The 12963-nt window shown below is 46.7% G+C and overlaps 1 protein-coding gene across 1 annotated transcript in view; it reads left to right on the top strand.

Annotated features, from left to right (window-relative positions):
- The window catches only part of LOC308113187 (uncharacterized protein MYH16), a 44572-nt gene that overhangs the window by 31084 nt on the left and 525 nt on the right, over window positions 1-12963 (top strand). Inside the window, exons 7-22 of the mRNA XM_080469235.1 lie at window positions 918-974; window positions 4216-4302; window positions 4709-4954; window positions 5039-5156; window positions 7019-7146; window positions 7221-7417; window positions 8198-8330; window positions 8412-8628; window positions 9307-9443; window positions 9517-9620; window positions 10386-10578; window positions 10655-10858; window positions 10939-11064; window positions 11150-11320; window positions 12277-12477; window positions 12554-12700. Coding sequence (XP_080325361.1) covers window positions 918-974; window positions 4216-4302; window positions 4709-4954; window positions 5039-5156; window positions 7019-7146; window positions 7221-7417; window positions 8198-8330; window positions 8412-8628; window positions 9307-9443; window positions 9517-9620; window positions 10386-10578; window positions 10655-10858; window positions 10939-11064; window positions 11150-11320; window positions 12277-12477; window positions 12554-12700 — 2466 coding nt within the window. The remainder of the gene's footprint in view (window positions 1-917; window positions 975-4215; window positions 4303-4708; window positions 4955-5038; window positions 5157-7018; window positions 7147-7220; window positions 7418-8197; window positions 8331-8411; window positions 8629-9306; window positions 9444-9516; window positions 9621-10385; window positions 10579-10654; window positions 10859-10938; window positions 11065-11149; window positions 11321-12276; window positions 12478-12553; window positions 12701-12963) is intronic.

Genomic DNA, 12963 nt, shown 5'->3' with positions numbered 1-12963 from the left:
CGACCAAGTTGTATTGTTATTAAGGTGACCGCAATTATAAAACTACCAAGTCATAGGAGAATATGGAGGCTAACAATATTGTTATTGTCCATCTATTCCGCATAAGTGTGTTTGTTTCCATCGAGACGGACACGGGCTGTTTCAAAAAGATCCACAGTGGAAGCCGTGTTAAAAAAGTTGCGTTTCAGTATTGTCGTGTCAACAGACCTCCAAAAGCGTTAAGATACACAGCAGGGTTAAAGGATAAAGATACACAGAAGAATTTAACAAGGAATAGATGGTTATGGAACAACAGCTGCTGAAAGTGGTTCAATGATGGTGCAGTTACGTCGCACATTATATAATCAGGTGGGACCGATAATCTGAATAATATGGTGATGTGAGTCTCTACACTTCAGGTTTCCTTGATGTAAATCCTACGTTTCTCTGTCTTGGTTATTGGTTTGTACCAACCAGGTTGTTAATATGAAGTCTTCAATTAGATCAAATCACAATCGCTTCAGCTACGCACACAGTTCTCGGTAAAACACAGTCTGGATGTCAAGAATATGAAACCAAAAGAGAAAAACCAACACGCCTCAGATTCACAGAAATGGCAGCGACGCGTTGATGCCTCGCAGAGCGGATGCAGCTTCCCCACGCCTGGTGGGGTCAGAATACAGATAATGACGGTGGCTACAGGACATTCTTGCTTTAAATTGCTGTCTGAGCTAAATAAAATTTAAAAAAAAAGGAACTGCAAAATCCTCAGAGAGAATGCGACGGCTCCAACACTTCCTTGAAATAGCAAACCGCCTGCAAAGACGACGCCCCATTTGTCCAGTCAGGATGATATAAGAACTGTTTCTAACAAACTCGCATGTCATGCCTTTGTTCGGTTTCCCACATTCAAACCAGTTCTCGATATCTCTTTCTAGGCCCGGATCGAGGAGCTGGAGGAGGAGCTGGAGGCAGAGCGGACCATGAGGGTCAAGGTACGTCACGATTTCCACGACCGTGAAGCGTCCAGACGACCGAATCCAAGTGCAGACTGAGGCCTGAACGCATCTGTGAGCGGGGGGTTACAACCGAGGTGGTGACAAGAGTGTGTAGAACAGTAGAGTCGGCGGGTACGAACGCTTGCAGCCGTTGGAGTGCGTGTGTTGGTGTTGCACCTCCGGTCACCCCCAAACCATCTGCACCTGTGATAATAAAGCAGGCCGGGACGGACCTTGTGTTTCTGATTAACGTGCGGGGCAAGTCCAGAGGCAGAAAATGGAGCCCCAACATTTTCTTTAAATCCCTCAATCCTTTACACGCACTTTCGTGAACCTTCTGGTTCTCGTAATCCCCTGTATCGTCGTCTCCTCGAGGCAGGTTGAGGAGTAGGTGCTTTAAAAGCTATCGTCTATGTGACGTGGGTTTACTTCTAGATATCATGGTTGGTGGCATCCGGGTGGTTCAAGTATGAAGTATGAGAATGAAGAGCAAAAATACGGATTCCCTCAAAGTATTTTTCAGGTACATTTTGGTGAAAAAGATACACATGACTCCATATCATATTCATCCCTATTATCTCTCACAATTTATGCTCAGAAATCAGCTTAATGCTGACAGAAACCTACCCCCCAAAAACATTGTGCGATTGAATCAACGCTTCATGAGGGGTTCTAATCACCAACAGTAATAGCTAACTTGCTAATGCTAAGTCTGTGGGGTAATAGGTCATTTATTTCTGGAACTTGGTCAAATAAATGACCAAAAACATGACGGATGACTCACCTGTACTCAAAGGCATCTTACCAATTCAGCCTTCAATAGGAATATTCAGACTCTGTACGTCTCGCGCCACGCTTGTGTTCTACACCGTCTCCTCTTAACGGATGATTCTCCTCTGCCCGGTTCACATGGGGCTAATCTACCCTGGTGGGCTCTTTAAGTGTGTGTTTTTTCAAACAAGGCGCTCTTAAAACGTGCGTGCACTTAAGCGGCGCAGCTCGGCTGCCCCTCTTAAAAACCTCGCCCCGGCTCTCCACTGCGCTACAGCGGCACATATTTCACCCCCTCGAGTGTTGAATGGAGTGACAGCGGGCCCAAGGGGGGTGAGTTTTGAACACTTCTCCCAACTCTGGGTGGTATTCGTGATGTTTGCCCCCCCCCTGGACTGGAGGCGCATGGAGGAGGAGGCAGGTAGCGACATGCACGTCTTTATCTGCTCTGCAGCTTGGTCTCACACAGCAGCATACCTCTGCTGCACACAGGAGAGCCTTTGTTGAGCTGGGCTCCTCAGGACGGACACACACACACACACACACACACACACACACACACACACACACACACACACACACACACACACACACACACACACACACACACACACACACACACACACACACACACACACACACACACACACACACACACACACACACACACACACTTACTTTACTTTATTATAGCTAATGAACTGGTAACAGATATGCTTAAACAGGACTTTGACAAAAGGACAGGTAAATAGGTGATCAAATATATAGCATATCATTACTCATTATTTACAAACTACAATTTTTTTCTTTTTTTTTTTAAACTTGCCCAATGCCCACATTTGACTCGCACCTTATTTTTGTTTAATTTAATTTGATTTGATTTTGTGGGATATTAGCTGATTTCATTTAATAACAATAAAGTTATCCAGAAAAGACTCACAGAAACATCCTGTTCTCACCAGAGGGACTTTTGGACTGGCTGAGATTCAGGGCCAAGGCTGGATTTGGGGCAATACACGTTGAATACAATGTTTTTTGGACCTCTGACACCAATCTGAAATCGTTGAAAATCTGTATAACATGCCAACTTTACAAGCTTGACGTCCTATCCACCCCTCCTGCAAACTGCAATGGGAAACAATTAGTAAGAAATGGAATTCCCATCAGTTCTCGGCCGTATTGCTGACAATATTAAGCTGTGGTTAGAAGAAGACGTCTCATGTCTGCTTGCACACCTCGACTGACCTCCCGCCGGCATGAGAGGGGGAGTTATCGGTGTCAGGCGGCGCCGACTTGGAGAAGCTGTTGACTCTGAAGAGCGACGAGTGAGCCGAGTCGGGTTGGTGAGTTCATGGTTTCAGGGGCATTTTGAATGAGAATCGTCTGTTTTGGCCGGTTTATGCCTGAGGTGTGCTGTCGGCAGCGGCTTGTGGTGGCCGTCAGGCCTCGTGGAGAAGTCTCCAAGCATTTCATAAGCGCCTGTAAAAGATCAGTGTCGGAACTTTTAACAGCGCTCCGAGCGACATCGTAAACTCTCTCCATGTGCGCCTCGCTTCATCACGAATATGGCAACATTTTGACCACTTCAAAGCTTTTATTTGTTTTAATGAGCTACATGTAGGGTACAACTTTTATAGTGATGTTCATTACCTAGCTAATTTATTTTATTGAGCCAGGCTAGTGATAAGGATTTGATCAGGATTTGTTTCTTTTAACTTTTAATGTGAAATCCTTAAAATTTGTAAAAAAATTGCATGGTAGGAATAATTGCTTTGTAAAGGGTGAGACAATAAGTCTGTATTGTCGATAAATGTAGCTGCAGTTCTTAATTTTTCCACTAGGTGTTGCACAAAACATGATATCACATTGTTTTAATAAGATTACTGTCCATAAGTCACCAAAAATGGCCAAAAAAGTAAAAACAAAGAAAAGAAAAGAAAATTCAGAACATGTTAAATTGTGTTCACGTGAACATTTTTAACATTGTACCAAAAATGGTATTGAGGTTGGTGAAATATGGTATAACTAAATGGTATTAAGGTTGGTTTGTTCCACCATCTTCCAAATTAGCCTCCCAAATACTGTGTCTCTAGTACAATCGCCACAAATTCCTAAAAAAAAAAGAAATCCAAGGCTACCAGCAAAAAGTGTGAATTGTGTCAGATGTGTCGCAGTTAGTGGAGCTTTGTATAACGTCCACAGGAAACAGGAGTTCACAGACAATATTTGGACACTCTGACACCAGCTAACCTCTGTGTTGCTCTTACTGGATAGCGGCTAACCCGCTAACCTCTGACCACGGGAGACATCACTCTCTTTTAGGGGGCTGTCAATCATCCTCGTCCCCTGGAGGTTCAATATCCCGTCCTCACGGAACAGACGGAGTTTTATGACTCGAGGTCGACTCCACTTCAACTCGTCTCAGAGGTTGTTGTTTTTTTTTCTTCTATATGTGTGTCGTTGGCAGGTGGAGAAGCAGAGAGCCGAGCTCACCAGAGAACTGGACGAGCTCACAGACCGACTGGAGGAAGCGGGAGGCGTCACCGCCTCGCAGGTTCACCATCACCCTACTCTTTTTATCTGCACGCTTTAGTGTTAACGCCATAGTCTGTAGCACGTTTTTCAATATCAGTTTTGTAATTCTCATAAATATTGGCTGACAATTACACGATCAGTGATTCCCAACTAGGAAACGCCAACCACAACAAGGGGGCGCCAAAGATTCAAAAGCCCATTTTGTGACTGACAGGCGTTGCGTCGTGTTTTGATGGGAGACAACGCGCCGTGTTTTCATCCAGAATAAAACACTCTAGTGGACCTTGATAGTGAAAACCGCTATTGAAGTAATAACGGGGTAGATGAGAATGAGCAGGCGAGACAAAGATGTTGACAAAATTGATAGTTGGTGAAATGATTGCCCAGAAATGTCCTTAATGTCCTTATGTTCGCGTTCCGTCCAGATGGAGGTGAACAAGAAGCGGGAGACCGAGCTCCAGCGCCTCCGACGGGACCTGGAGGAGTCGTCGCTGCAGTCCGAAGCGCTGGCCTTGTCCTTGAGGAAGCGCCACAGCGACGCCGTGTCGGAGCTGGGCGAGCAGTGCGAGGCTCTGCAGCGAACCCGAGCCAAGCTGGAGAAGGACAAGCAGAACCTGAGGATGGAGGTGGACGAGCTGGCCGCCACCCTGGACGGCCTGCAGAAGGCCAAGGTAAGGGGAGTCGTTGCCGAGCGGATACGTCAGTGACGGCGACGCCCTGTCGGCGTGGACTTAACGGGCGGCGTTGTGTCGCAGACGTCCTCGGACGGCCACATGAAGAAGCTGGAGGAGCAGCTGAACGAGGCCAACAGGAGAGGAGACGAGCTGCAGAGGACGCTGACGGAGCTCAGCGTGGCCAAGAACAGACTCACTGGTGAGATGATAAATAAATACTACCTCATGTCCCTAGTAGTACTTCAATTTTGACCAAATGAGCCGTTTTCGCAATTTTCCACCAAATAAAATTTGGCTGGCGCCACAAAGCATATACATTGTTTTGAAATGAAGAAAAAAACAGCTTTAAAAAAATGCTATACAAAAAAATGTAGGTTCCATTCAAAAAGTGTCACAGGTACAATTTACTGGCTACCAGAGCTGTAATGTAAAATAAATAAAACAATTTTTGGAGATTTTTCCTACTTCCTACTAATTGGTTATTTTGACCAATTTAGCTTTTTAACTGTGTATAGCTGCCGGACGTTTCCTCGTGGTGAGAGCAGTTTTAAGTGTGTATATATATATATATTCCTCCTTTTCCCCCTCTTTTTTCTTTTTCTTTTTTTATTTCGAAGTGGTGACTCTAAATTTCCTCTAAGTGAGAATGTGACAGGGTGATTGTGTGGATCTCTCTGGACTTCCTTTTTCAGACTACCTTATCGTTTGCTCCATCACATTCACACTGACCCGACTGTAAGACAGACGTCTTAATAAGCAGAACATCTGAACTATGTGAAGTTTAAAAATATATACACATTCCAAATAAAAAAAAATAAAAATAAAAAAATTCTGTAGCACAAGACTCGTGCACAGAAACAGTGTATGTTTAACCATCCTTTTAAACACACGCCAGACCAAACTGCTGCCTTTCCTGGCAGTCCCTCATGCGCAGCTGTTGTTCTCACACACACACACCTCCTTTTATACCCTCACCCTGCAGGCCAGAGTTAATTGGTCTGATGAGCCTGATGCCACTCAGGTGTGTATCAGCGTCCTGCTGTACCTTCGCTCGGCCTCATCCTCTCTGCCACAGCTACTGAAACCCAATTTGACATGCATGTAATGACTAATCCAACGTTCACACTGCAGGTCTTGATGCTCGATTCAGAGTTTTGCTGGGATTCGATTTTTTGGGCGTGAACATTCACGTTACACAACAGGACCTCTATCCGATTGTGTGAACGTGATCGCACCCGATGTTTTCAGGCCCCAGAGCGCATCGGCAGATGCTGTTGACGAAAGTAAATATGGATGGCACGCTGGTCAGCACCCGGGTTGCCAGATGTGATTCACTGTTTTCAGCACAAACAAGAAAAACCCACACACCTCAATAAAAACCAGCCCAAACCTCAGCCTCTATAGAAATCATGTTAAAACCGTAAAACTATGATATGTGTAATAAAGCACATGAGACGAACACACAAAACTGCAAAATAAGGTTAAAAGGTGAGAGAATTTGGCTCCCCAATCGGGGGATACCCTCCATACCTGGCAATACAGGGAAGCGTGTGTAGATCCATTTTTAAGTGGTTGTTAAATACGAGCCAACACACTGTAGACAACATGACGAGGGAAAGAAGAAGGAGAAAGAAGAAAAAAAAAAGAGAGCACAGCTTTTAACATTTAGGCGGAGCCGCTTATCCGTGACGTCATGAAGAAAAATATACAAATCCGTACCACATATAATCGAGGCCTGGATCTGGTGTGAAAAAATCAGAATTGGAGCTTTCACACAGCCACAAAACAGGTGTGATATCAGTCACTGTGAGCAAAAAGTCTGAATGGAGTGGCTTTTCCCTCATGACTACAGTATGAATGACAGTTACAATCAGGGCATAATGTCACCACCTTATTCACGCTGTCTCCAAATATCTTTATTTGCAGCGCAGCGCAAATTTGTTAAATTATAAAAGGAATTTTTTTACCGGGGGCTCATGAGCAACTTTTCGAAGCTGATCTCAACTTTTCTCTCGTAACAAAGCTGAATGTTGACTGGTTCCGTCCCTGTGTGTCCATCAGCCGATAACGCCGACGTGGTTCGACAGATGGAGGAGGCGGAGAGCAAAGCGAGCCAGCTGAGCCGCTCCAGGTCTCAGCTGCAGGCTCAGCTGGAGGAGCTGAAGAAGCAGCTGGACGAGGAGGTCAAGGTCAGACTTCGCCACGTGGGAACGGACAAACCTCCGCATTTTCTTTTCGCTCACTCGACTCCTCTCGCCTCCAGTGCAAGCAGGCGGCGGCCGGCGGCCTGAGCTCGGCCCGGCAGGAGAGCGAGGTGCTGAGGGAGCAGCTGGAGGAGGAGCAGGAGAGCAAGCTGGAGATGCAACGCCTCGTCTCCAAGCTCAACAGCGAGGTGACGCACTGGAGGAGCAAGCACGAGGCCGACGCCATCCAGCAGGCCGACGAGCTGGAGGAGACCAAGTGAGTGCTGTCGCTCTTGGAGGCTCCTCAAGGTAGAAATGATATTGGATATGTGCCGATATCTGATATACCGATATTCTATAAATAAAACACTGCCGATCACCAAAGCCGATACAGGAATAATCTGGAGTCGACCGATGCGCCGTATCAAAATCACGTTTTCACAGGATCCGTCAATTTCCCGCTTCCCATTCATTGTCTATGTGAAACGCACCGCGATGCGTGCTGGGTGTGTTGCATTTCGATCTGCGGCGTGTTGCCTCGCCCCGGAACTGCCCGCTTCTCATTTGCATAAAGTTGGATCCTGCAAGGTTTATGTAAATTAGGCACAGAGAGCCGGAGTCCGACGCCTTGCGAAACTTTAGTAAAAACTCTAAACGAGCAGTAGTGGAACCAAAACTTTGACAGATTCAACAACTGCACAACTTATTTCTCGCCTCAAATGTTTTCAGAAATACCTTTCACCAAGCCGTCGTAGCAATAAAAAGAAAGTTTGTTACCAAGCCGCCATCTTGGTTTGGTTTGAACTCCAGGAACCGGCGACCCCTGTGATGATGCGTTCAGGTGCAGCACGTAACTCCTTGTACTTACTCGTGACAAACTCATGGCGAACCCACGGCGTGCTCACGCTGGTTGTGTCAGAAGAAAGAATAGGCATACGACCATCTGCTTTTAATGCCGATGTTACATTTTTCAGTGTTTATCGACAGACACCAGATGTTGTGCCGTTTTCATCCCGCAACCTGCATTCCGAAGGTTCAAATAACGTGTCTGATCCAGGAAGAAGATGGCGACCAGGCTGCAGGAGGCTGAGGAGGCCGTCGAAGCAACGCAGGCCAAATGTTCCTCGCTGGAGAAGACCAAGCAGAGGCTGCAGGGGGAGGTGGAGGAGCTCTGCATGGACCTGGAGAAGGTAGAACATGAAGACCAGTGTGTTGAACTCTGCCCGTTTCTAGTCTGTTCCTTCACCGGCGTGGTCGTCGTCCCTCCTCAGGCCAGCAGCTGCGGCCAGGCTCTGGACAAGAAGCAGCGGCTGCTGGAGAAGCAGCTGGCGGAGTGGAAGCAGAAGTGCGAGGAGCTGGTGGTGGAGGTGGAGAGCTGCCAGAAGGAGAGCCGGCAGCACACCGGAGAGCTCTTCAAACTCAAGACGGCCCACGAAGAGTCGCTGGAGCAGATGGAGGCGCTACGCAGGGAGAACAAGGCCTACCAGGGTGCGACGAGGCCACACAAATACTTTTGTACTTGAATATTGAGCGCAGCATTTCGCTTTGAAGAGATTTTAATCTGAAATGGATTCAGGAATTCTTCATTTTAGGAGAAATGCACCACTGAGTGTCTTCAGGTGAAAGTGTTCGATACAGTGAAACACAATATTGGTGTCTGCTTAGTTGTATGGAATCTTTTGAAAATAGCTAAAACTGCAAGAATTGTGAAACTGCTTAAAAAGACTTCAGTGGCAAAAAGTCAAAAAGTTAAATCAGACAAAATTAGTAAAACAGCCATCTTTGTATCTTACGAGCCATCTTACTAAAGCATGTAGCAGGTTTTGTCACCACAACTGTATTTTTTTCACATCTCTATATTTTTTCCTCCATTTCCTTTTCCTAGATAGCAATGAAGCTAACTGCTATATTTCAAAGCAGCGCTAACGACATTAAAATGTCCCTCACTTTATGTATTATTGTGTAAACTAGAGATAAACTTAAATATAGGAAAGATTAAAAAAAACTAACAGAAGTTAATCTAAGTTGTTAGCATTTTCTGGTGGAGCTAATTACCACGGGCATGGTTTTTAGCAAATGTTTTTGGCCTGTACAATATCAGTGTTTTTTTGAACATACGCTCATTTAGAAGCACAGCTTGTTCAGCTTTGGGTTTTTTTCTCACAGAGGAGATCGCTGACCTAACGGACCAGCTGTCAGACGGAGGTAAGAGCGTCCACGAGCTCCAGAAATCCAAAAAGAAGATCGAGATGGAGAAAGAAGAGCTGCAGGCATCACTGGAAGAATCCGAAGCTGCTCTGGAGGTACATGCTTCTGGCCAGCTGCTTTGATATTTGAAGTGTATCCTGTACTCAGTCCAAGATGTTCCTCCTCCAGGTCGAGGAGACCAAGGTGCTGAGGCTCCAGCTGGAGCTGTCGCAGGCTAAAGGAGACCTGGAGCGCAGACTTCAGGAGAAGGAGGAAGAGACTGAAAATCTGAGGTACTTCACTTTCCTCTTGTTGTTAAAAGTTCCATCTCATTGGAGACTTTTCCCAGAGGAACCTCCTCCACCACATGTCGGTGCAACTCTATGCCGATGATACACACTTATAAGTAACAGCTGAGTGATGTGAAAATGATCAAAACTCAGTTCATAGAATAACTCGAGCGTCACCACAAACTGAATTCATTCCTATGAGTTTTCAGAATTTCACATCTTTCTGTGTTCAATATGAAGACTCAATGCAAATCAAACCTGCAACTTTCGTTCTCAAAAATAATCTTAAAACTTAACATTTTTCAACAATATCAGTAGAGTTTAGCGCCTCACACTTTAAAGAGAACTTAGGCGGTATTGTTTAACAATTACAAAACAACGTTTTCATGCTTTTGTCTGACATGCAAATGGAAGATACAAGGTAACCCTTCAACCCGACTCTGCAATCTCCAAATTTCTTAAAAAGACGATGCTTTCTTACTTTCTATCTGAACTTTTACGTATATCTGTGTTATTTATATTCCGTTAATGTGAAAGGATTTTGTAAACTGCGATCGTTTGTTAACAAGGTCTCATTTGAACAAAGTGTCAAGCTAATTGAAACCTCTCATATGGAAAACAAATTAAACGCCTCCTCCGTTTCTCATCTTTCTTTACTCCTTCAACAAACTGATTGTAACTCAAGAGGTAAGACGGAAACTTTTCCTACTCCCAAGTCCCGTCTTGCCGTTCCGCATGGTGCTAATGCCGCCGTCCCGTCTGTGCCAGGAAAAGCCACCAGAGGGCGCTGGAGTCCGTGCAGGCCAGCCTGGACGTGGAGGTGAAAGGCCGAGCCGAGGGCCTGAAGCTGAAGAAGAAACTGGAGGCGGACGTCAACGAGCTGGAGCTGCAGGTGGACACGCTGAGCAAGAGCAACGCGGAGCTCAGCAAGAGCAGCAAGAAGCAGCAGCAGCAGATCAAGGTCGGCTCAGCTCGAGGGAGCGGCGTTTCTCAGCCTCCTAGGTTAGCCTCCGTCTGACCGCCATACTTCTCCACAGGAGCTGCAGGTCCAGCTGGAGGAGGAGCTTCGGGGCCAGGAGGACCGTCGGGAGGAGCAGGCAGCGTCGGAGCGGCGCTGCGCTCTGCTGATCAGCGAGGCCGAGGAGACCCGAGCGGCGCTGGACAGCGCAGAGCGGGCGAGGAAGCTCCTGGAGACGGAGCTGCAGGAGGCCGCCGAGAAGCACGGCGACCTCAACAACCAGGTGGGCCACTTGGAGCTGGACCCGCCCTCCTGGTTCCGACCGCATCCAGGACTCACGCGCTTTCTGCGTCTCTTTCACAGTTCCAGTCGGTGCTGAGCGGGAGGAGGAAGCTGGAGGGGGACCTGCAGACGCTGCAGCAGGAGCACGAGGAGCTGCAGGCCGAGCTCAGGGGGAGCGCCGACAAGATCAAGAAGGCCAACTGTGAGGTGAGACGGAAACACTACGGCAGCTCAACCTGGACGTGGAGACGTGTGGAGACCAAAGTCACATGTTTCCTTCCACTGTGATCAGCTGGCACGAGTCGGCGAGGAGCTGCGTCTGGAGCAGGAGCACACGCTCCACCTGGAGAGGGTGAAGAAAGGACTGGAGGCCCAGATCAAAGATATGAGCGGCAGGCTGGACGAGGCCGAGCAGATGGCTCTGAAGGGGGGCAAGAAGATCATCCAGAAGCTGGAGGCAAAGGTGGGATTCATCAGACAGGCTGGTCGCCTCCCTCAGCTTCAGGTTATCGTTGGACCTTTGGTTCATTCTCTGTTAGGACAGCTAATCCCAAACATTGGGATTAAACACCTCTGGAGTCTCTCTGATGTTTGACCAAACATTACAACTTTTAACTTGCACCGACATATCAACAGAGATGCTTTCAAAATAAAAGATCTGGTCCCGAGGTAGAGAATGATTACTTTCTTTAGCCATTACAATGATTGAGGATTGTTGCTTTAATCCATTTGAACTCCGTAAACCCTGAACAGTTGTTGCATCTCAACGTAGCAAAAGTTTGGACGGATTTGAGAAAAAAACTTTTTGGAACAGATCCCTTATTCACGTGTGCAGGTTGATCAACACAATCCCACCTGCTGGTGTTTGTCCCCCACCCGTCGCTCCACTTAGCAAACCAAACACTGCAAGACTTCTGCCGGCATTGGGTTGAGTGTGTTCACATGAATTATTACCTTGTGTGAAACCTGCATATACTGAAGACCGAGTGAGACATATCGTTTTAGATGTATAACTGCACTTACTTGCTTCTTCCACCCATACAAAACAAAGCAAGAAACACTTAGACCTTCGGGACTGTTTTAAGTACGCTGGGTGCTTAAAGGACTTATGAGCGCTCCCAAAGTGTGAGTGGCATAAATGAAAACGAAGTGTGTAACTGTGAAACCTTGCAAGAAGTCCCTGGAGTTGAACACAATACAATAAAAGTAGAATTCTCCACGACAACGACCCACCTCCCTTATGCAAACTTGTCCAATGGAAGAACAAAGCCTGTCAGACCCGATGTGCAGCGTGAGAAGAGCGACAGCTCCCTCATGTGTTGTCTAGTAGTACCTTCAACTATATGCTGAAAGAGGAGCAGCATGTGTTTGAGTAGGAAAAAGATTTAGAGATTTAGAACCGACTCTCCCCCCCCCCAGGTGAAGGAGCTGGAGCTAGAACTGGACTCGGAGCAGAAGCGGCACGCCGAGACGGTGAAGACGCTACGGAAGAACGAGCGGCGCCTGAAGGAGCTGCTCTTCCAGTCCGAGGAGGACCAGAAGAACCAGCAGCGGATGCAGGAGCTGGTGGAGAGGCTGCAGAACAAGATGAAGGCCTACAAGAGACAAGTGGAGGAGGCCGTACGTCCAGCACGCCTTCTTCATGTTGCTCTGACCCATGTCAGAAATGAACTTAAACTCTTGGTTTACTCTGCAGGAAGAACAAGCCAACATGAACCTGGCTAAATACAGGAAGACCGTCCACGAGCTGGACGATGCGGAGGAGAGGGCAGACATCGCCGAGTCAGCACTTACCAAGATCAGGACCAAGAACAGGGGCAGCTTTGGGAAAGGATACTCCTCTGTAAGTAATCCTGGGATGAGTCAACTCGGGCGGAAATCACTGCACTGGTCACTTGTTTACCACTTTAAACTGACCTGTTGTCAAATTGGATTGGTGATTCTGCCCTTTAAGTCCACAAACAAACAAACCAACCAACCAAGGGATTTTCAGTAATTGTGAATACAAAAGTGAACAAAGACAGAAAACAATGTCAAATTTGTTGATTTTTCAGCTCCTCTGACAGTTTATTTCTGATCAAATAAACTGTTTCTGTTGCGTATTCT

The sequence above is a fragment of the Lipophrys pholis genome (assembly GCF_963383615.2).
Source record: "Lipophrys pholis genome assembly, chromosome: 1".
In the NCBI taxonomy this organism is placed as follows: Eukaryota; Metazoa; Chordata; class Actinopteri; order Blenniiformes; family Blenniidae; genus Lipophrys; species Lipophrys pholis.
Note: the sequence above shows the minus strand (reverse complement) of the source record. Positions and strands in the feature narration are given on the sequence as shown.